The 22,413-nt window shown below is 44.2% G+C and overlaps 1 protein-coding gene across 2 annotated transcripts in view; it reads left to right on the top strand.

Moving 5' to 3' along the window:
* Positions 1 to 22,413, top strand: part of GLDN (gliomedin) — a 67,770-nt gene that overhangs the window by 22,869 nt on the left and 22,488 nt on the right. The window contains exons 1-2 of one of the 2 annotated variants that reach the window (XM_025390345.1): positions 16,474 to 16,491; positions 16,643 to 16,694. In XM_025390345.1, the coding sequence (XP_025246130.1) occupies positions 16,652 to 16,694 (43 nt within the window). In that variant the 5' untranslated portion in view covers positions 16,474 to 16,491; positions 16,643 to 16,651. Of the gene's footprint in view, positions 1 to 16,473; positions 16,492 to 16,642; positions 16,695 to 22,413 lie in introns of those variants that run through there. The other variant, XM_025390344.1, reaches the window with a different exon arrangement.

A 22,413-nucleotide genomic window follows, 5' to 3' on the forward strand; every position in this document is an offset into this window, starting at 1 on the left:
AATTATAAGTAGTGGGGCTGGGGACGCCTCACTGAGGAGGCAACATTTGAACAGAGACTTGAAGGAGGTCAGGGAATGAGCCATGTGGTTACGTAGCGAGAGGGCCATTTGGGCAGAGGGAATAGCGAGTGCAAAGGCCCAGAGGTGAGAGAGCTCAGGGAAGGAGACTGGACCAAAGTGAGTGGGAAGAAGAGTAATAACAAAGGAGGTCAAGGCCAAGCATGGTGGCTCATGCCTGTAATCCCAGCACTTTGGAAGTAGAAGGTGGGCGGATGACCTGAGGTCAGGAGTTGGAGACCAGACTGACCAACTTGGAGAAACCCCATCTCTACCAAAAATACACAAATTAGCTGGGCATGGTGGTGCATGCCTGTAATCCCAGCTACTTGGGAGGCTGAGGCAGGAGAATCGCTTGAACCAGGGAGGCAGACATTGCAGTGAGCCGACATTGTGCCACTGCAGTTCAGCCTGGGTGACAGAGCGAGACTCTGTCAAAAGGAAAGAAAGAAAGAAAGAGAGAAGGAGAGGGGGGAGAGAGAGAGAGAGAGAGAGAAAAGAAAGAAAGAGAAAGAAAGGAAGGAAGGAAAGAAGGAAATAAGGAAAGAGAGAAAGAGAAAGAAGGAAAGAAAATTGGGTGGGGCGGGGGAAGGAGGAACAAGAGAGTAGTTCATGTAGAGCCTTGGAGGCTATTGTAAGCACATTGACTTTCATGGGGAATCTTTGGAGGGTTTGGGGCAGAAGAGTGACATGATCTCACCTGAATTCTCAGTGAATCACTCTGACTTCTCAGTGATGAGAATCTGACTTTTCAATGATGAGAATAGACTCTGGGTGGGCAAGTTAGGTAGTGGAAGTAGGGGGGCTATTTACAGAGCCATTGCAATAATCCAGGTGAAAGATGATAGTGGCTTAGACCAAGTGGAAGCAGTGGAGATGATAAGAAGTGAATGGTGTATAGATATGTCTGATACTTGAGCTGATAACATTTTCTGACAGTTTAAATGTGATGTGAGAGAAAAATAATAGAGGAATTGAAGGACTTCAAGGTCAGTGACTGAGCAATGGGAAGGAAAGAATTGCCATTAAGTGAGATGGCAAAACTGCAGATAGAACAGGTTTAGGGGGAAGATAAAGAGTTCAGTTTTGAATGTTGTTAACACTGAGATGTTCATTAGATGTCCAAGGGAAGATGTCATCAAGAAGTAGCTGCATACTTGGGTCTGGGAGGGGGTCCCAGCTGGAGGCATAGTCAGGAAATCATGGAGATGCTAAGCATGATATTATTCATTACTGGGACTTAGGGAGGCTTCATCAAGGGTCTGTCTATTCCTTATGAAACCCAGACTTATTTTTTCAAGTCCTTTATAAACAACGAAATTCAGTCAATCAACTGTGAGCCTTTTGTGCCCACAGATTTTGCCTTATTTTTAAAAGCACAGGGCCCGGCTTATCATGTGTTTGCTGATGAATACATCGGCACTTCTAAATCAGTCAAAAATATTTTGGAAAGAAGCTTAAAAGAAGCCTTTTCGCAACCAAGTAAAATGTAAATCAATATAACAAACACTCAGCGCCTGTTATGGGCATGTGGGTGCACACTTGTGGGTGCTGAGGAAGAACAAGAAAGGAACCCTCAAGGAATTCACAGGCGAGTGGGAGGGAAAAGAAAAATCCTCAAACCCTTACGACACAAGCAATAGATAATGGGACCCTAAGAGGGATATGAATAAAGTCCAGTGGGCGATCAGGAAGGGTTTTGAGAAGGAGGTAGCACACCAGTCAAATCTTGAAGGATGGGAGAGGGGAATGCCCTTGAACAGCAGGTGGTTCACTTTAGCTTGAGCATGATACAGGTAGATGCAAAAATGTCTAAAGGTTATTTATTTTACCTTTGCTTTTGAAAATTATTTGGCCTATAGAATTCTAGACAGAACATGTTTTTCTTTCGGTACTTAAAAAATGTTACTCTACTATCTTCTCACTTGCATTGTTTCCATTGAAGAAGTCTGCTGTTATCCTTAGCTGTGTTTCTCTCTGTGGAATGTGCCATTTTTCCTTTAGCTGCCTTTAAAATTTCTCTGTATCACATGTTTTAAACAGTGGCATTATGATATGCCTTGGTGTTATTTTCTTCATGTTTCTTGTCTTTGGGGCTTCTTGAGCTTGTTGAATCTACGGGCTTATAGTTTTTATTGAATTTTGGAAATTTTTCTGCCCTTGGTACTTCAGAAATGTATCTGTCCTCCCTGCCAGCACTGGACTCTAATTACACAGGTACTGGGCTACTTTAAGTTGTCCCATAGGTCACTAATACTCTGCTCATTTTTAAAAAGCATCTCTTCTCCGTGTGTTTCATTTCAGATAGTTTCTACTGCTATGTCTTCAAGTTCACTAGCCTTTCATCTGCAATGTCTAATCTGCCCTTAGTCCTGTCCAAAATAAGTCCTGTACTTATTTTTTCTTTAGAGACAGGATCTTGCTCTGTCACCCAGACTAGAGTGTAATGGCGCAATCATAGCTCAGGGCAGCTTTGAACTCCTGGGCTCAAGTGATCCTTCTGCTTTGGCCTCCCAAAGTGCTGGGATTACAGGTGCGAGCCACTGCACCCGGTCTAGTTTACTTTTCACATCAGACATTGTAGTTTTCATTTTCAGAGTTGGAGTTGGGTGGTTTTTATATCATTTATATTTCTGTCTAGCATGTTCAATCTTTCCTCTAGCTTCTTGAACATAGGAATATAGTTAAAATAACTATTTTATTGTCTTTGTCTACTAATTGTTTTGTATCAGTTCTGAGTGGGTTTCAATTAATTGATTTTTCTCCCTCATTATTGGTTGTGTTTTCTTGCTTCTTTGAAGGTCTGGTAATTTTTATTGACTGTTAGACATTGTGAATTTTACCTTGTTGGGTGCTATAGCTCAGTGAGGCACCCTTTAATTATCAAGGGGAAGAAATAGCCTTGAGTAAGTTCCACATAGCTGACCATCCCAGAAACTACACATTCTAGCCTCATGCCAAAAATGTCCTACTGTTTATTTAGCAGTCAAATAAGAAATCAAAACACAAAAACAAAAAAGAGGAGAGCCCAACTCCTGATGGATTTGGACCACTGACACCAAGAGGGGGCTGCAGGTGTTTGATTATGGTGAGAGTAATTTTTAAAAAATATATTCATTGGTTATTTGAATTTTTTTCATTGTATGAGATTTTTTCATTAATTTTCTTTTTAATTGGAGCTTTTAGTCTTTTTTTAAACTAATTTACAAGTGCTCTTTATGTAGGAATGTTATTAGTTTTTTGTTTTATATTTTCCCTATGTTTCCATATTTTTCCCATAATAATAATTATGTTTATTGAGAACGTACAACATGCCAGGTGTTATGGTAACAGCATTAGGTATGTGTTTCAAAAAGGTCTTTATCTTATCCTGATAATAAGTCTGTGAGGCAGTCATTATTATTATTATCATCATCATCATTATTCCCATTTTACAGACAGGTCGTTGAGGCTTGGAGAGGCTGAACATCGTGTGCAAGGTCACACAGCCAGCGAGTGAAGGAGTTGAAATTCAGAGTATGTCTGACTCCAAAGTCCACAATATTTACATTACACCTTTGGCCTAAGGTGTTATCTACATTTTAATTTTGTTTATGGGTATTTTGGGAAGAGATTGGACATTTTTCATTTTCATGTAGTCACATCTATAAAATCTTCTATTCATGGGTTCTTCCTCTGCTTTTATGTGTAGAATGTTCTTTCCTACCTCAAGATCTCAAGATCAGGTAAATATTCGCCTGCATTTTCTCGTAAATACATATAATTTCACTTGAAAGCTATTCTGTTACATTCGTATGTGTTTAAAACAGAGATTTAAAAAAAGCCTGTCCCCTTTAAGAAACAATTGTCCCGAATAAGTTGCAGGACTCACAAATAGGCAATTCACTACCAAACAACTTCTTAAAAATAAAGTCAGGGCAAGGATGTGAGATCAGTAAGTTGATTTAGAGATGCTTCCTTTTTTGTGACTGGGGAAGAACTACCTCAGGGTCAGCTGCAGTAGTTAAGCAGATAGAACGTCAAGTTGTCACTGTGTGTGTGTGTTTCTGACCGGGAGGAAGAACAATCCAAACACAGCCATACTGGGAGAACACGGTCGGAGGCCACCTTTGAGAGTGGCCCAGGATTTCTGGTTCTGGACCTGGGTCAGCCAGTTCATGCAAGAAGGAGGCCTTGCTGCCGGCAGCTGCCATCTAACCAGGCAACCGAGGGAAAAGCACAAGGACTTGTCGTTACTGAGTGGTGGTGGCTTGAACTGAAGACTGGGCAAGGCTGAAAACCTGGGGCTTGATGGAGCCTGGAGGGCTCCAGGTGGGAGAAGGGAAAGGTTAGGAAGGTGGTTATAATGACCAATGACGACTTACAGTTAGTGCATTAAGGCACTTACCCGTTTATGCCTGGCTGTGTCTATAAGTCTTACTCAGTGAGGTTTATTCAGATTACATTTTGAATTCAGTTGTTAAACTGAGCTGGTGATTAGACTTTCGTGAATATCTTTATTAAAATAGCAGGAATTCAAATAAGTGAGGTGGCTCACACCTGTAATCCCAGCACCGTGGGAGGCTGAGGCAGGCTTATTTGAGCCCAGGTGTTTGAGATCAGTCTGGGCAACATAGGCAGACCCCATCTCTACATTAAATTTAAAAACCAGCCGGACATGGTGGCACGTGCCTGTGATCCCAGCCACTTAGGAGGATTGCTTGAGCCTGGGAGGCCATCGCTGCCACTGCACTCCAGCCTGGACAACAGAGTAAGACCCTGTCTGAAAAACAAAAGTATGAATTGAGGATTTTTCAGAAAGCAGAATTAATTGATTTACATTTAAATCATGACCAAATGTGTTTATAACAGTACAAACGTGCAAAGATTGCTTTTTTTTAAATTTTTTATTTTATTTATTTATTTATTTATTTTTGAGATGGAGTCTCGCTCTGTCGCCCGGGCTGGAGTGCAGTGGCTGGATCTCAGCTCACTGCAAGCTCCGCCTCCAGGGTTTACACCATTCTCCTGCCTCAGCCTCCCGAGTAGCTGGGACTACAAGTGCCCGCCACCTCGCCAGGCTAGTTTTTTGTCTTTTTAGTAGAGACGGGGTTTCACTGTGTTAGCCAGGATGGTCTCGATCTCCTGACCTAGTGATCCGCCCGCCTCAGCCTCCCAAAGTGCTGGGATTACAGGCTTGAGCCACCGCACCCGGCCAAAGATTGCTTTTATAAGGACCTCTTAATCCTCACAACCACTCCCTGGGGATTGTCACCTTTCCTATTGCATTTCCTATTTCATCAGAGAGGCTGGGAACCTGTCCAGGGTCTTGCTGCGGTTAGTAAGAAGAACCTCCCAGGCTATCTGCTGCCCCTGCTGGCTTATTCAGCCTTCCCCTTGACCTATGGTTGGATCCTGAAGAAGCACACCTGGTGGGGGAAATCCTCCTTCAGGGACTTCAGCCGTGTGTTTTCAGATGTTCCCAATGTTAATCAATGTCTTATGGAGTGTTTCTCCAAAGCCCTTATTTCAACTGAAAGTAATTTTGCCGGAGACATTGGCGTGCAGGCGTTTGCTGGAACTGCCTCTTCCAAATGAGATTGCTGAGGAATCCTGAGCAGAGCCCCAGCTCCTGTGACTGCCATAGCCCTTGCGTGCAAGAGGGCTGGCCAGGGCTTGTGGGTGGACTTCAAACCAACACTTGGTAATTATTTGTTTAAGATTTTATTAGAGAATCAGGGCAATGACAGGCAGGGTGGGAAGGAGCGCTGCTAGAATTTCTACCCAGTCTCCAACAATTCAGTTCAGCTTTGCAGACTCAACTCAGCAAAACAAATGACTCAAGAATAAGCCCTACCCCTTGAAAGGTAGGCTGGCCTCCATCCCCATCCTAATCCACTTAGCAAAGCAGGAAGATCTAGTGAATACCATGGTTTCCCCATTGCATTGCATTTTCAGTGACGTCTTAGCCTCCTTTACATGTCAGCACCCCAGTGTCAGCCTGGCTGACCCAGCCCGGACCAGCCCTGGCTGCAGAACCTCACGCAAGTGCCCTGACTCAAGATAGTGTGAAAGGCTTGTGTATTATTGCCCTACAGACCAGGCCACATCAATGGTCTCTGGTTTTGCTGTGATGTTAATAGAGACAGGAGGGGGATAGCCATGTCTCAGGAACCCTAATTAGATAACCCTAGCATCTCCAAGGTCCTGTTTTCTAGGGATTATTGGAGTGTCTGCAAAAATAAAATTGTCCTAAACAGGCAGGCACAAAGAGAAGCAGGTATCCCCATGAGAGATTTTCAGTTTCTGTGAACAAAGTGACTGCCTGTCTGAAAGGAAGAGTATCATTTGTTGGGGAGCACATTCCCCTCCCAGTTGAGCAAGTAATCAATACTGAAGTCTTTTTTGAGTACCTACTATGTGCTCGATGCCATTCTGGTGCTGAGAAAGGGAATGGATGAGTGAATGTGGCAAACAGAAAAAGGACAAAATAGCCTCTACCATTCAGAGCCTAGTCGAGAAGTCAGCGTAACAGCGAAAAAGTGAGCCAGTGACTGGCCATGCTGCTGGACTCAGAAGTGGGCAGTCAGTAGGAACTGGGCTCTTTGGGAAGGCTGAGCAAGATTCCGCTGGACTCTGCAGATCCCTGGCAGAATGAACTGACAGAACACTTGACCCCCAGGCCGCTGATGTGGGATGGCAGAAGATGGCTGGACAGGCTCACATGAGCCATTAAATGCCTGCAGCCCAACACGAGCTGGGACCTAGGAGTCACACCCCAGAATTTCACTGTGGTGTTTCCAAGCAGCTGCATACAGGGTATCAAAATTAGGTCAAGTTGGGATTTTAAGAGTTTATCGTGCATACAAAGAAAAGTTCATGAACTTACTGGAAAGTGGCAGAAAGTCTCAGATTTACAGCAGTTACAGCTTAGTTTCAAGAGCATAAAGGAGGAAGCATTTTGGCCTGTTTCAGGATTGAATGTCCTATATTCTTTCTTAAGGCATATGGCTGTGTAAGCTGATTTGCCTACAGCCGATTGGTTTAATTTCATTGAATCATGCTGATAAGATGAAAAGCTTACTGAATGTTTTGTTTATGTTGAAGGTTTATGTTTTGGGGGGCAGGGAATCAGTAAGAGCTAAGTTTTGGTTATGTGGCTATGAGTAATTGGCCTTGGGTACTAAACTGTGGCCTCCAGTTTTATTTATTTACATTTAACAAAGGCAAGATCCACATTCCCGTTGGTGTTTGCAGAGTGCCCTCACCCTGTCTTGGCCCCTGTGTGAATTCCTGCCTTTCCCAGAAATGAATCCAGGGTGTCTGACCCCAGCTTCAGATCCCATGAAGCATTCTTCTAACATCTGTGGTCTAACCCTCCAGTGACAAGCAGATAGACCACCACATTCATAGCCCCATCTCTCCAGTCCAAGCAATCTCAGCCAATGGTAAGGTGAATTATCAGCTCCTGGAGCTTTTTTTAACAGGATCATTTGCATGCACATAATAACAGCAGTTTACATAATTAAGGAGAGTCATACAAAGTATTCAGTTGTCTAAGAGACATGGAATTTAAGTTACAAAATAGGTCAGACCCGGAAGATGACTTAGCATGTAAACAGTGTTCCAGCTAGCAAACTGTAACCTGTGCTTGGAGAACTTCAGAGAAACCATGACAGGCCTCATTGTTTTAGCAACACACAAACCAGAGTAGCTGATGAGAATGAGCAGGTTTGCTCTCTTACTTTTGCATGAATTCATCCTGAGAGTAAAAGGTGAGAGAAAGGGAGTTCCAGAGAGCAGCCAGCCAAACACTGTGAGGTTTTGAGTTCCAATGAGCAATAGCAGCTTACCACATTTAGCTCTCTATTCATTCTGATGAGAAAAACATGCTTTTGATTTAAGCCTTTCACCTGCACACAGAAACTGGCACATTTTAAATTACACATCTATTAGTAAAAATGTAATATCCTGTTTATATGCAAAGTACACTAAAGCAAAAATCTGTGTTTCAAGTTGAATTTGGACAATTCCTTTTGCAAAGGCTGAGCAGTACAAAAAAGTAGCAGTGGCTCACATCTATAATCCCAGCATGTTGGGAGGCCAACACAGGAGGATTACTTGAGCCAAGGAGTTCAAGACCAGCCTTGATAACATAGAAAGATCCTATCACTACAAAAAATAAATAAATTAGCCGGGCATGGTGGCACATGCCTGTAGTCCCAGCTACTTGGGAGGCTGAGGCAGGAGGATCTCTTGAGCCTGGGAGGTTAAAGCTGTAGTGAGCCACATTCATGTCACTGCACTCCAGCCTCAGTGACAGAGCAAGCCACTCTTTCCAAAAAACAAAAACAAAACAACAACAACAAAAAAAAGTAGATGAAGGGGAAATAGTCTCAGCTCTGGAAGCCAGCGAGGTGAGCCTAAACCAGCTACTCCCTGGCTTCTCTGGGCATCAGCTTTCTCATCCTTCCTTCCCACATCCTCTGAATGTTTCTCACCACCTCCTACCCAGCATCCTCTGATGGGAGCAGAGTCTGAAAATCATCTGTCATATCCAACTCTCTCATTTTACAGACAAGTAACTAAAGCCAACCCCACCTGTTTACCCAGAGCAGCTCCATTTTTATTTGCTTTATATTTTGGGATTTGGTACTTATATAAGAAAAAGAAAAGTCTTATGGCTAACAATTTGAAAATCACTGGACTAGACAAGAGTTCTAGTTCATTCTATTCATTTGCCTAGAAACAACAGAGATTTGTCCAAGTAATTTCAAGTGATGGGGGTAATTGTAAGAATGTCTTGTTTGGGTTCACACAACACTAACATGCTTTCCATTCTCTCTGGATTACTAAAAACACAGCAAAGTAAAAAATCACCTATTATTCCAACATGCCTTTAAAACCATCTAAATTAAAAAGTGAAAAAAAGAAATCTGCCAGGTACGGTCGCCTGTAATCCCAACACTTTGGGAGGCCAAGGTGTGCAGATCACCTGAGGTCAGGAGATCGAGACCATCCTGGCCAACATGGAGAAATCCTGTCTCTACTGAAAATACAAAAATGAGCTGGGTGTGGTGGTACATGCCTGTGATCCCAGCCACGTGTGAGGCTGAGGCAGGAGAATTGCTTTAACACAGGAGACGGAGGTTGCAGTGAATCAAGTTGGTGCCACTGCACCCCAACCTGGGCAACAGAGCAAGACTCCATCTCAAAAAATTAAAAAAAAAATTTTTTTTAAGTATCCCCTTCTGGCTGGGCGTGGTGGCTCACGCCTGTAATCTAAGCACTTTGGGAGGCTGAGGCAGGCGGATCACGAGGTCAGGAGATCGAGACCATCCTGGCTAACACAGTGAAACCCCATCTCTACTAAAAATATAAAAAATTAGCCAGGCGTGGTGGCGGGTGCCTGCAGTCCCAACCACTTGGGAGGCTGAGGCAGGAGAATGGCGTGAACCCAGGAGGCGGAGCTTGCAGTGAGCCGATATCGCGCCACCATACCCCAGCCTGGGTGACAGAGCAAGACTCCGTCTCAAAAAAAAAAAAAAAAAAAAAGTATCCCCTTCTTGTCCTCTAGTCTCAGTCTCTAGGGGGAAGAATATCAGTTGGTTGGGTTCATGAACCTCCCAGCTTTTCTGTGCACTCATACAGAAACATCTAGGGATTCTTTTTCAACCAAAAAGTTGTGTTGCATTGTGTGCCTTGGGCTGCACTTTGGTTTTGTCACTTAACACCATGCCAAGGCTGTCTTTCCAATAGTACATATAGATCTACCTCATCCTTTAAAATTTGCTCAGTAAGACCCTTATTGATGAGCCTTTGCATGTTCTGCCACAAAATGTTGCTTTGAGCATTTTTGTCCAGATATCCTTGTATACTCTTCCAGGTGGAATTCCTCATTTGTAGCATTTTCTTTTTAACAGATACTGCCCAATTATGTCCCATCTCTCTTTAGTTTGAATTAAAACAAGCTCAAGCCATCTGACGCCAGGTTAGCAAGAAGTCTGTTCTTTTTCTCCTGGGGCCTCTACCTTGGCCAAGATCCCCAAGAGTTCTGCTAATCCAATGAGAATCCCTTTTCAGAGAAAAAAACTGGAAAATCTGGTCAGGCTACCAGTAGGGCCCATTTGTGCTATCTTTTCCCCTAATGCTATTGTATTAGTCCACTTGCTGTTTATTATAACAGAATACCTGAAACCGGATGATTTATAAGAAAAGGATTTTTGTTTTCAACATGGAGTCTCACTCTTTTGCCCAGGCTGGAGTGCAGTGGCTCTATCTCAGCTCACTGCAACCTCTGCCTCATGGGTTCAAGTGATTCTCCTGCCTCAGCCTCCCAAGTAGCTGGGATTACAGGAGTGTGGCACCATACCCAGCTAATTTTTTTGTATTTGTAGTAGAGACAAGGTTTCGCCATATTTGTCAGGCTGGTCTTGAACTCCTGACCTCAGGTGATCCGCCTGCCTCGGCCTCCCAAAGTGCTGGGACTACAGGCATGAGCTGCCGCGTCTGTCCAGGAATTTATTTTTTACAGTGATAGAGACTGAGAAGTCTAGGGTTGATGGGCTGCATCTGGTGACAGCCTTCTTGTTGTGAGGATTCTCTGAAGAGTCCCAAGTGAGACAGAGCATCGCGTAGCAAGGGACTGAAGTGTGCTCACTCAGGACTCTCTTTCTCTTCATGTGAAGCCACCAGTTTCCCCACCATGATAGCCCACTAATCCATGAATGGATTAATCCATTCTTGAGGACAGAGCCCTCATGATCCAATAACCTCTTTAAAAGGCCCATTTCTCAGTACTGCCACATTCAGGATTAAGTTTCAGCATGAGTTTTGGAAGGGACATTCAAACCATAGCAGCTACCAAACATTCAATGCTGAAAACAAGTCCTTGTGCAATGTAATGTGTCCTTGTCCATTGCTGCATTGATCTTCCCACCTGGGAGATGAACCTGATGGGCCCCAGTGTTTCTTCTGAGAGATAATTCTCACTCCTCAGTGATGCTTACAGCCAACAGTGCGTTCATCCTGAGCTCTCGGGGCTACTGTTTATTATCTTGCACTTGGGTTGACAGCCCATTGTTCCCACCAAGTCTGTCCTCCATGCTAGCGTGGCTGGATTGGACTTTTTCCTGTGCCTCACCCACCCTCTCCCCAGCACCACCAGATTCTTGTACCATGAACTGATTAGCAATTTACTGTCACCTTCTCTCAGGGAAACTCTCCCTTGGAGACTGTTGATGTGTTTTCACACCTGAACCTTCTCCTCAGCAGAGAAGTTCCAGGCCTGGGACCGGGCACTATTCTAGACACAGGGTACCTTAGTCTCTTTTGTGCTGCTATAATGGAAAAACACAGATTGGGTAATTTATAATGAACAGAAATTTATTTCTCATAATTCTGGAGGCTGGGAAGTCCAAGATTGGGAGACCGGAATCTAGTGAGAGCCTTCTTCCTGCATCATTCCACAGCAGAAGGCAAAAGGGCAAGAGAGTGAACTCAAGCCCTCTTATAATCAGCATTAATTCATTCATGAGGGTGGGTTCTGCAGACCTAAACTTCTTCCTTTAGGCCCCACCTCCCGACACTGTTATGTTGGGGATTATGTTTGCAACACATGCGTTTGGGAGGACATATTCAAAACATAGTACAGGAGATGCAGACAAAACAAATACGTTTTTCTGCTCTCAAAATGCTTCCTTTCTCTGGGGAGCAGGAGTAGGTAATAAACATATAAGCAAGAGAATACAGTCATTCCTCAGTATCTGTGGGGGATTGGGTCCAGGACACCTGTGAATACCAAAATCCGCACACGCTCAAATTCCTGATGCTGGCCCTGTGGAACCTACCTATATGAAAATTCAGCCACCCATTTCTGAGAGTTTAGCATCCCTCAAATACTGTATTTTCGATCCATGTTTGGTTGCAGGTGCAGGACCTGTGCATATGGAGAACTGACTGTATTTACTGACAAAAGCTTGTGTACAAGTGGACCCATACAGTGCAAACCTATATCATTCAAGGTCAACTGTACTGAATAATGATAAGTGCTACAAATGCAAAAGGCCAGATTAGGTGATGAAGAGTGGCTGCCTGGGCTCCCATCAGCTGAGAGCCAGGGAAAGCCTGACTTGAGGCATCAGTGAAGCTCACCAGGTAAAGATGTGCTGCACAGCATACTAGGCACAGCCAAGACCAGCGACAAGGCCAGTGTGACTGGAGCAGAGTGACAGTGATGGGCAGGGAGGGGGAGAGCACTGGGAGATGCTCTACAAGGTTGGGGGGCAGGGCCACAACATGGATGGGTCATGCCCAGTACCCCAGGACAATGACCTCTAAGGACTCTTCCAGCTTCAACCTTCTCAAGACCTACCTCAAGATTTAAGAGGTTCTTTATGCCAAATATGACTCCTTAATTTGAACATCTAGATTTTGTGACTTTCAATTGGGAGTTTTCTTATTTTCATTCCAATTTTTAATCCTATGACCAGAAAAAAAAGTTTCTAACTTTATGGCCACACCTTTTCATATACCATATGTTTCATCTCAATACAATCTTATATACACAGTTTCGTTACAACAATTTCGTTAAAAGACTATTCTCGAGTAAAGATTAACAAAATTTACTGGCAAATATCTAAATTGACATTTAGCATACAAATGAAACCAAAAGGTCAGGAAATGAAAACTGCTTCATAGCTTCATAGTTTTTACAAAAGCTGCACCTGCCCCAGATCAGTGATTAGTACCAAAGAGAAAGGCTAATTTTCCCTATTGATGCTTCTGTTGTTTCCGACCACCCCTTCTGCTGTGATCCCCCAGGCAACAAATGAAGCCATTGTGAAGTCTTTTCTGGTCCTTTCAATGGGCAATTACACATTTTTTAAGACAATAAATTTTGTTCTAGTGCAGCTGATTACATTCGTTTATGAAAATGACTAAAGGCAGTGAATCATTTTTTTTTCTGTCTGGTGATGTTAAGATAATCACCAGAGCCACAATAGACAAGTGGAGTGGACCTGGAATTAGGAAACCTGGAGCTGAGTCCCATTCTTCTACCAGCAAGCTGTTGATTTTCAGTAAATGATGGCATCTCTCTAAGCCTCTATTTTCTTATCTGAAAAAAAAATGGATAAGTGTACTCCAACTCAGAGAGCTACTGGGGGTAAGGGGACATCCTGAAGTCTTCCAAGGCATTGGTAAACTTCCATTTCATATATATGTGTTTGTCATATTATTCATCATTAAATATCTGTACACATTTTTTTTTCTTTCTTTTCCTTTTTTTTTTTTTTTTTTTTTTTTTGAGACAGGGTCTTGCTCTGTCACCCAGGCAGGAGTGCAGTGGTGGGATCACTGCTTACTGCAGCCTCAGCCTCCTAAGTAGCTGGGATTACAGGTGCATGCCACTACATCCAGCTAATTTCTCATTTTTTTACAGAGAAAGGATCTTACTATGTTACCCAGGCTGGTTGGGCTCAAATCAATCTTCCCACCTTGGCCTAAAAAAGCACTGAGATGGCCGGGCGCGGTGGCTCACCCCTGTAATCCCAGCACTTTGGGAGGCCGAGACGGGCGGATCACGAGGTCAGGAGTTCGAAACCATCCTGGCTAACACGGTGAAACCCCGTCTCTACTAAAAAAATACAAAAAATTAGCCAGGCGCGGTGGCAGGTGCCTGTAGTCCCAGCTACACGGGAGGCTGAGGCAGGAGAATGGCGTGAACCTGGGAGGCGGAGCTTGCAGTGAACCGAGATCGTGCCACTGCACTCCAGCCTGGGGGACAGAGCGAGACTCCGTCTCAAAAAAAAAAAAAAAGCACTGGGATTACAGATATGATCCACCACATCAGGCTCACATTCTCTTCATGTGTGATATGTATGATATATTCCATAATAAGTTTCTAAAACAGGCAATAAATAGCTGTTGACATACTCGACAAAAAGTAAATACAATATGAGTTTTCCTCTGGATCTCCTAACAAAAAGAATAAATCTAGATATAAGACAAAAATCATTTTCCCCTCACATCAAAACATGGCATTTTGAAAAATAGTTTAATGGAAAGAGTAATCAGTGACATTGTTGAAAAAGACAAAGACTGTATCATGTTTAGTACAGCTCCCTTCCACCCTGGCCCTCCATTTTCCCCTCACTTGTGGTTTTCTAGATCTATCTCCAGAAATATTCCGGAGAGACCAAGAAATTATCTTAAAAGCAGCAAGAGAGAAGCTTATAGAAGCATTTCTGTGTGCAGCACTGTTTTACATGAACAAAAGTATGTTATATGCTGCTCTATATTTGCATTTTTTTCATTTATCTTAGAGATCTTTCAGTATCAGCCTATGAATTTAGCACAGATTTGTTTTTTCTGAAGCTCACTGGAGCAGCGTGGAGAATGGGAAGAGGTATACAGTGAGTGTGAGGCAGACAGATGTTTTCCTTATTCCCAGTGGTTTTGAAAACATCAGGCTAATGCCATGCTGCAGTGACCACCTGCCACAGGTGGTCATCCAGCGGGAAGTGTCCATATGGCATGAGAATCACTGCCACTCAGGTGCAGTTTCCACGTGCTGGGTACCGAGCAGGTCAGTCCTCAAGGCCACCTGCTTATGTTATTCAGAGGGGGAGATCAGAGTTCCAAGAAGTTAAGTACTTCATCTGTGCTCACCCAGTTAGTCGGTGCTTCCTCCCAACCACTAGGTTCACCACCCCTTTTATGCAGGCCCACAAATTGAGCCATCCAGATGCTGTGGGGGCTGGCTCATGACAGTGGTGAAAGTTGGATTTGGCAATTCCCTCGTCATCCTCTGTCAGAATGCCATAGAAATTCAAGGAAATTCTGTTGATGATGTTGATAGATAAGCTGCTGACAGCAAATATTCTTAGATCTTTGAAGAGTTTCTTTCAAGTGTTAACTACAGTCAAATGTCATGTAATCACAGGGATACATTCTAAGAAATGTGTCATTAGGCAATTTCGTTGTGTAAACATCATGGTGTGTACTTGCACGAAACTAGATGCTATAGCCTACAGCACACCTCAGCTATGTGGTAGAGCCTATTACTCCTGGGCTACAAACCTATACAACATGTCACAATACTGAATGCTGTAGGCAATTGTGACACAATGGTAAATATTTATGTATCTAAACATAGAAAAGGTACCCTAAAACAACAGTATAAAATATTTAAAGGCCGGGCGCGGTGGCTCAAGCCTGTAATCCCAGCACTTTGGGAGGCCGAGACGGGCGGATCACGAGGTCAGGAGATCGAGACCATCCTGGCTAACACGGTGAAACCCCGTCTCTACTAAAAAATACAAAAAACTAGCCGGGCGAGGTGGCAGGCGCCTGTAGTCCCAGCTACTCGGGAGGCTGAGGCAGGAGAATGGCGTGAACCCGGGAGGCGAAGCTTGCAGTGAGCCAAGATCGCGCCTCTGCACTCCAGCCTGGGCGACAGAGCGAGACTCCATCTCAAAAAAAAAAAAAAAAAAAAAAAAAAAAAGATTTAAAATGGCTCACCTGTATAGGACACTTACCATAAATGGAGCTACAGGACTGGGGTTGCTCTGGGTGAGTCAGTGAGTGAGTGGTGGGGGAATGTGGAGGCCCAGGACATAGCTGTGCACCACTGCAGATTCTATAAACACTGTACACTTAGGCTACACCAAATTTATTTTAAAATATTTTTCTTCAACAAATTAACCTTAGCTTACTGTGACATGTTTACTTTATAAAACTTTAATTTCTGTTACCTTTTGACTCGTAATAACACTTAAAACACACACTATACAGATCTACAAAAATACTTTATATCCTTATTATGTCAGCTATTTTCTATTTTTAAAATTTGGTGTTTTTTTGTTTGTTTTGTTTTTTCACTTTTTAAGCTTTTTTGTTAAAAATGAAGACACAAACTCACACATTAACTGAGGCCTACACAGGGTCAGGATCATCAATATCACTGGGTTCCACCTCCACATCTTGTCCCACTGGAGGGTCTCCAGGGGCAATAACATGCATGGGGCTGTCATCTCCTGTGAGAACAGTGCCTTCTGGAATACCTCCTGAAGACCTGCCTGAGGTTGTTTTACAGTTAACTTTTTTCTTCTAAGTAGAAGGAGTACACTCTAACATAACAATACAAAATATGGTGGAGTCAAGATGTCAGCTGGAAACTTTTTAAAAAGATTTTGAAAAGTATAACATAGTAAATGCATAAAGCAGTAATAGTCACGTATTATCAAGTATTATGTACCATACGTAATTGTACGTGTTATGCTTTTTATAATCTGCAGTGTGGTAGCTTTGTTTATACCAGCATCACCACAAACACGAAGTCACGCATTGCACCAAGACATTATCCCGTGACTAGACAAATAAGGTTTTCAGCTCCATTGTAATCTTACGAAATCACCATTGTATACGATTCATTGTTGACTGCAACATCACTAGGTGGGGTATCACTGCATTTTGCTTGAAGTTCCACGAGTTCTCCTAAAGTTACTTGGTAACTTTTTATGATTGCTTTCTGCTCATCTGAATAAAGGGTGAGCCCAGGGCCTGCTGCCCACTGTCTGCTCTGATGACCCTCTCTCCCCTGCAGATTCGAGTGATGGTGGACCTGTGCAACAGCACCAAGGGCATCTGCCTCACAGGTAGGCCGGCCGCTGAGCAGAGCCGCTCACACGCGCCACCGAAGGCCCGTGGTAGAATGAACACCTAGGGACACTTTGTGTTATAAAAATACATGTTGGTTTACTTTTACCAGATGTTTTTAATGAGTTGAAAACCCATTGTAATATGATTATGAAAAATAATATTTTCAGTATTGCCATAGAAATATAGCCATGGAAAATAACTAGGACTTGGGTAATTAGAAACGTGTGGTACCTTGAACCAGAGCCATAGATGTTTTTCCTATTCCCATTAGTTTTTAAAAGGGGGGGAAATGGAAGGGAAAAGACCTTGCTAATTGATACAGTTCTTTTATCAGAAGTACTTATTGGCCAGATTGGCCAGGTGTGGTGGCCCAAACTGTACGTTGTGGAGTGCTACAGCAGTCCCCTCTGACTATAAAACATGACCGTGAGACCTGAAGCCACCTGAAGCTTTTGCTGGATCTCTCAGTTGATGGTCCCAGTCTCTGGGGAGGCCGGGCTCGAGCTTCTCAGGGTTGAGAAAACCTGCACAGTTTGCATCATGTTGTAGGAAGCCTAGCCTTTTTCCACAGTACTTCCCCCACCTCCCTCTCATTACCTGGCTTGTATTAGGAGTGCAATGTGAGTTTGCTGAGTGAATAAACCTGTGGGTATATGAGTGTATGAATGGAGGTGAGATGGTAAGAAAGAAACTCCCCTCAGGAACCCCAAATCCAAGTCTGACTCTCGTTCACTTATTTTGGCCTCAGAGAGAAAAACTATAATCCTGTGGCTTCTTGGGAAATGCTAATTGAATAACTCAAGTCATATTCCGGCCCTCACTGAAAGTTAAAGATCTTCAGAACAGCTTGGTCCTTTATTCTGAAACTCTTATAGCTTAAGCATCTTTCTTCCATCTCTGGAAGTCCCTTTTCAGAGTTACATGCGACAGTAATGAGTGCTAGAGAAATGGATGGATGGAATTACAGGCACAAAAGCCTGTTGAGAGGCACAGGAAAAGCCTCTTCCTTTTTTATTTTTTTAATAGTGATAGACCTGAGAGCCAGGCTGTACAGTGAATGCACGGGACGGAGCTATTGAGACCACTTAGGAGAGATTGGCAGGGAGTAGGGGATGACATCCGCGCTGGAAGTGGGTTGAGTAGGTTTTCTTTAGCACTTTGAAAAGCTTTTCAAAAGACAGCACCTTCTCCTTTCATGCCAGCTTGAAATTGGGCCTCCTTTTACACAGAAAGTTCTTCAATTAAAATTAGATGTGAAAAGTACAAGTTGCAAAGTGAGAGGATGCTTTGGGATAGACCATGGGGTCCGGATTGGGGGCAGGGTAGTGGGCAGGAGGCTGAGTGACAGGACCCAGGAATGAACTGGGTAGCTTCAGAGGGTGGACAGAGAGCATTGGTCTTGAGCCCTAAGAGGATGCCTGGCAGGAAGAATGTGCCAGAGCAGAACCTGGGCTTGGGGACTGGGAACAAGATTTATCGTTCCACTGGATTCATCTTTGAAAAAGCAGGTCCTCATAACTTGAGGCTAGTCCAGCTGTGACCAGGTAACCCGGCTCCCGTCCCTCTTCCTTGCCCAGCTGTTGCTGCTATGCTGCTATGGCAGTCAGGACAGATGCTATGTGATTTTGTGCAACCTTTAACATCTCAGGTGGATTGTGAGGGTAATCCCCTAGCTAGAGAAATTAGTTATTTTTGCTAGTACAGAGTTTGTCAAACAACACATGCTTTTCTGAATGCATCTTACTCTGGAGCCCAGATTTCCTTGGGAACCCAGAAGCATATCTTCTGGGAGAGCAGGTGTCTTGAAGAAGCCGTGTTATCAGGTTATTCTTCACTCACTGCATCCTCTTCATGTGTATCTGTTGGAAAACATCTAAATCATCACGTTACTGAACTGCATATTGGGGCAGAAGCACTACACATTCTCCTTGCAGCCAGGTGACCCTAACCCAGTTATGATACGTGTCACTACTCTCTCATTCTGTACCTAGGCAAATATCAATCATGGATCAATGCTGCTGAGCACAGCCTCATAGCATTCTTTTCTGCTGTTCCAGAAAGCCAACACTAATTGACTGGAACTGGCACTTCTCTCTGCAGACTGATTTGTTTTTGGTGTTCATGGCCATCGCAGGCCTCAAGTTTACATAACTAGGGGCATTGTGGGCCAATTTTAGATTTCAAGGGAAAAAAAAAAATCTAAGTGGCTCAGCTCTTATCAAGCATCCACCCAATTTTAATCGATTCTGGTTAGGAGTGTGGGATGGGTACAGTTAGCATGAGCTACATAATCTGCAGGGCCCAGTGCAAAATGAAAATGCAGGGTTTCTTGTCCAAAAGAAGCAGGAAAAAGGATTTCTTCTTTCTTCCACAGTCTTGACCTGTTTTGGTGTGAGTTTTTATCTGCTACCTAATGTCATACTCCACGAAGCATGGAATACTTATGGGGCAAGTACAGACCCTCACAGGCACCAGGGGTCTTGCCTTGTGACTCAGGCATGCAGGGCACCACTCAGCCCCACCTTTCCTGCACTTGTGCCCCAGCCCCTACCAGGGTGGAAGGTGACAGAAGTTACTGATGGGGCAAGGAGTACAGAGAGTACAAAGAGTACATCATGGGGCAAGGGAGCAGGTGGCATGTCCTAGGAAGGTGGTGGGAGGTGAGACCCCACCAAGCCCTCTGTGCATACTTTATTGACCTGTTGGACTTCACTTACAAAACACAAATTCAAAAACAAGATCACTGGGAATTTCTAGATGGTGACCGCAGAGCATTAAGCCCACACCTGAAGCCCCCTTGTGAGGTGAAACCCTATGCACCTGCGTGGGTGGCAGGCCCCGGACACCAGCCTTGCATGCACTGTTAGCATGAACATGGATGTCTGCACACATTCCTCGAGGATGTGCTATTCAAGAAAGGGAGAAGGGTCAGGAGCTGAGAAATAGTTTTCTAAACACTCAGTTGGCAAACATCATGACATTTGACATTATTTGACCCATGTAGGAGCTCTTCCAGATGTCAGGCCCCTGGAGAGCTGGGCTGGTATTCTGAGAGGATGGGGGGCATCCTGCCATCACCATAGCTCCCTATGCCTGAGCACATTTTATGTCTGCCTGGACTGCTGAGCTCTCTGGGGCTGTCTTCCTTTCTCTTCTGAAATTCTCTCCTCATCTAGCTGTGGGGCATTAGACCTGCTGGATTTCCTCCTCCACGTGTCTTCTAATAGCTCTCTCTTTCCTGGTGCCTCTTCTCTCACTTACCTCTCCCCAGGTGGGGTGTGGCCCTCCCGCTCTTCCATCCCCAATTCTAGCCCAGACTTTTTACTCTTGCCTTAAGACTAGTAGCTCTGAACCTTTTTAGGGTCAAGAACCCCTCTAAGGATCTGCTGATGGTGACTGATTCTTTTCCCGGAAAATTTTCACACCACATCAGAGGGCCCATGTCCAGATGCATTCCAGTCGCCTATGATGCTTGGTAAAAATTCAGATTCTTGGGCCTCTAAATCTAAACTGAATTAGGAACCCCAGATAGGGCCTGGGTAGATATCTGCATTTTAATAGGCATTGCAGGCAATTCTGTGGATTCATATGAGAAGAACTCTATCCACAGGGCGTCAGTGGAGCTCTTGCAGGACACCCTAATCTTATCACCATAGTTACAGCCTTGGCCACGGCTAATATGTCCTGAATATACAGCTTCAGCCGGGAGCTCTCACCAACAGTACTGATGCATGGGCATGGTTATCAGACTGTCGTGGGAACTCTTGAAACCTACTGTGTACAGGCTAGTCTTGTGTCTTACAGTCAAATTATTCCTTCCACCAATCTCTGTATCCGAATTTGGCTCCCGCTGTCATCAGGAACGATGATTAATTGATTTCCTCTGACCTCTGTTAACTGGCCACATCACCCCCTTCCCAGTACGTGTGCGCCATCTGGTGGTAAAGTCATGGAGACACAGGCTGTACTGAACCTAGAGGATGTGGTGCCGTCTTAGCCAGCCATTTTTGCCCTGAGTAGGGCTGTTATGTATTGAAAGCATATCCTCAAACACCTATTTATCCCAAGAGTCCCCACGCCAGTCAAAATAGCCTCTATCTGTGTTGCTGGCCCCCTGTTATCTGAAAGTCCTCCTCCTTTGTCTCCTACCCAATCAAATGTGGATTCTTGCTCATTCTGCTGAAATACCTCTTGAATGTCTAGCTTTCTCTACAGTTCTACAGTCAGCTCATTTATACACAACCTTGTCACCGAGTTTAACTACAAAGATCCCCTAGGGGTTTTTTTCTGCAATGCCCATCCTCCATGTCTCTCTTCCTGTGTCTGTGTCACTGTCTCTCTCGTCTTGTTGCACCTAGTTCTATCCATCTTCCAGCTACAAAGAGGCTATCAAACCCACACTGCTTTCACAGCATCATCCCCCTGCCTAAGAACCTCCCATGGCTCCCTCCTGCCTCACAGATACCATCTACACCTCCTGGCTTGACATTCAAGTGCTTCTGCCACCCACCATACACAGGTCCTTCTTCAGCCTCTTCTCTACACACTTGACCAGTCCTCTAACTTCCTCCCACCCTGAATCTTATGAGTCCCCACCTCTGTACCTGTACTCCTGGTGGCCCCTTCATGGAAATGTCAGACCTCATCTGCTGCCATCTTAAGCCCCATTTCTTCAATGTCATGGCTCCAGGATCATCATCTTGAGATGCCTTCTCAGACCACTGCATGCCCACACTTCCCCAGTACCCTTTGTCAGGGGTATGGGAGTGAACACTTCACTGTAGCTCTCTCATACTGCATTATGATTTCAAAGAGTCCATCTTCCCCACATAAACTGTGAACACAACAGATACAGGGACCAGGATTTCTTGGTGGAGTTTGATGCACATAGTAACTGCTTAGTTAATGCTTGTTTTGTGAATGGTCACAGGCTTAGATTTATAGAAAGACCTCGCCATTCCAATATTGGTAATCATTATATGTGGTCTAAAGAGGTGGGCGGATCACGAGGTCAGGAGATCGAGACCATCCTGGCTAACACGGTGAAACTCTGTCTCTACTAAAAATACAAAAAAAAAAAAAAAAATTAGCCGGGTGTGGTGGCGGATGCCTATAGTACCAGCTACTTGGAACGCTGAGGCAGAAGAATGGTGAGAACCCGGGAGGCGGAGCTTGCAATGAGCCGAGATGGCGCCAGTGCACTCCAGCCTGGGCGACAGAGTGAGACTCCGTCTCCAAAAAAAAGAAACAAAAGGAATTCAACTGCTCATGTTACAACCTCATTAGCTTGTCTGAGTACTCAAATAGAATAGTTGACAATAAGACACCCCTATTTGTGGGAGCAAAATCAATTTGGATTCATCTGAACCCCTTAGATCCTTGGGTAATTACACGCTAAGGAAGGTATGTGTTACCTGATCTGGGCTCTCAATTTTCCTCAGGCTAGTTCATATAACAAAAGAGAAATCTAGCCAGCCAGCTTTCACTCCCGACTCCCCCCAGTGGCTCAGATGAGACAAGCTAGCTAGATGAGAACACTTGGAGGCCTCCTGGGACAGCCAAATCTCAGCCCCACAATGACAGCACCATCATTTGCTAACCCCCTGTGCTAGGGCTGCATTCATGGCCACCAGTATTGTTACTGGCCCTCCATTTATTAGGTTGACTGCTTGAGAGATGACTAATTTAGGAATCTACAGTGAGGACAGCTCAGAA

The sequence above is a fragment of the Theropithecus gelada genome, chromosome 7a (genome assembly GCF_003255815.1).
Source record: "Theropithecus gelada isolate Dixy chromosome 7a, Tgel_1.0, whole genome shotgun sequence".
In the NCBI taxonomy this organism is placed as follows: Eukaryota; Metazoa; Chordata; class Mammalia; order Primates; family Cercopithecidae; genus Theropithecus; species Theropithecus gelada.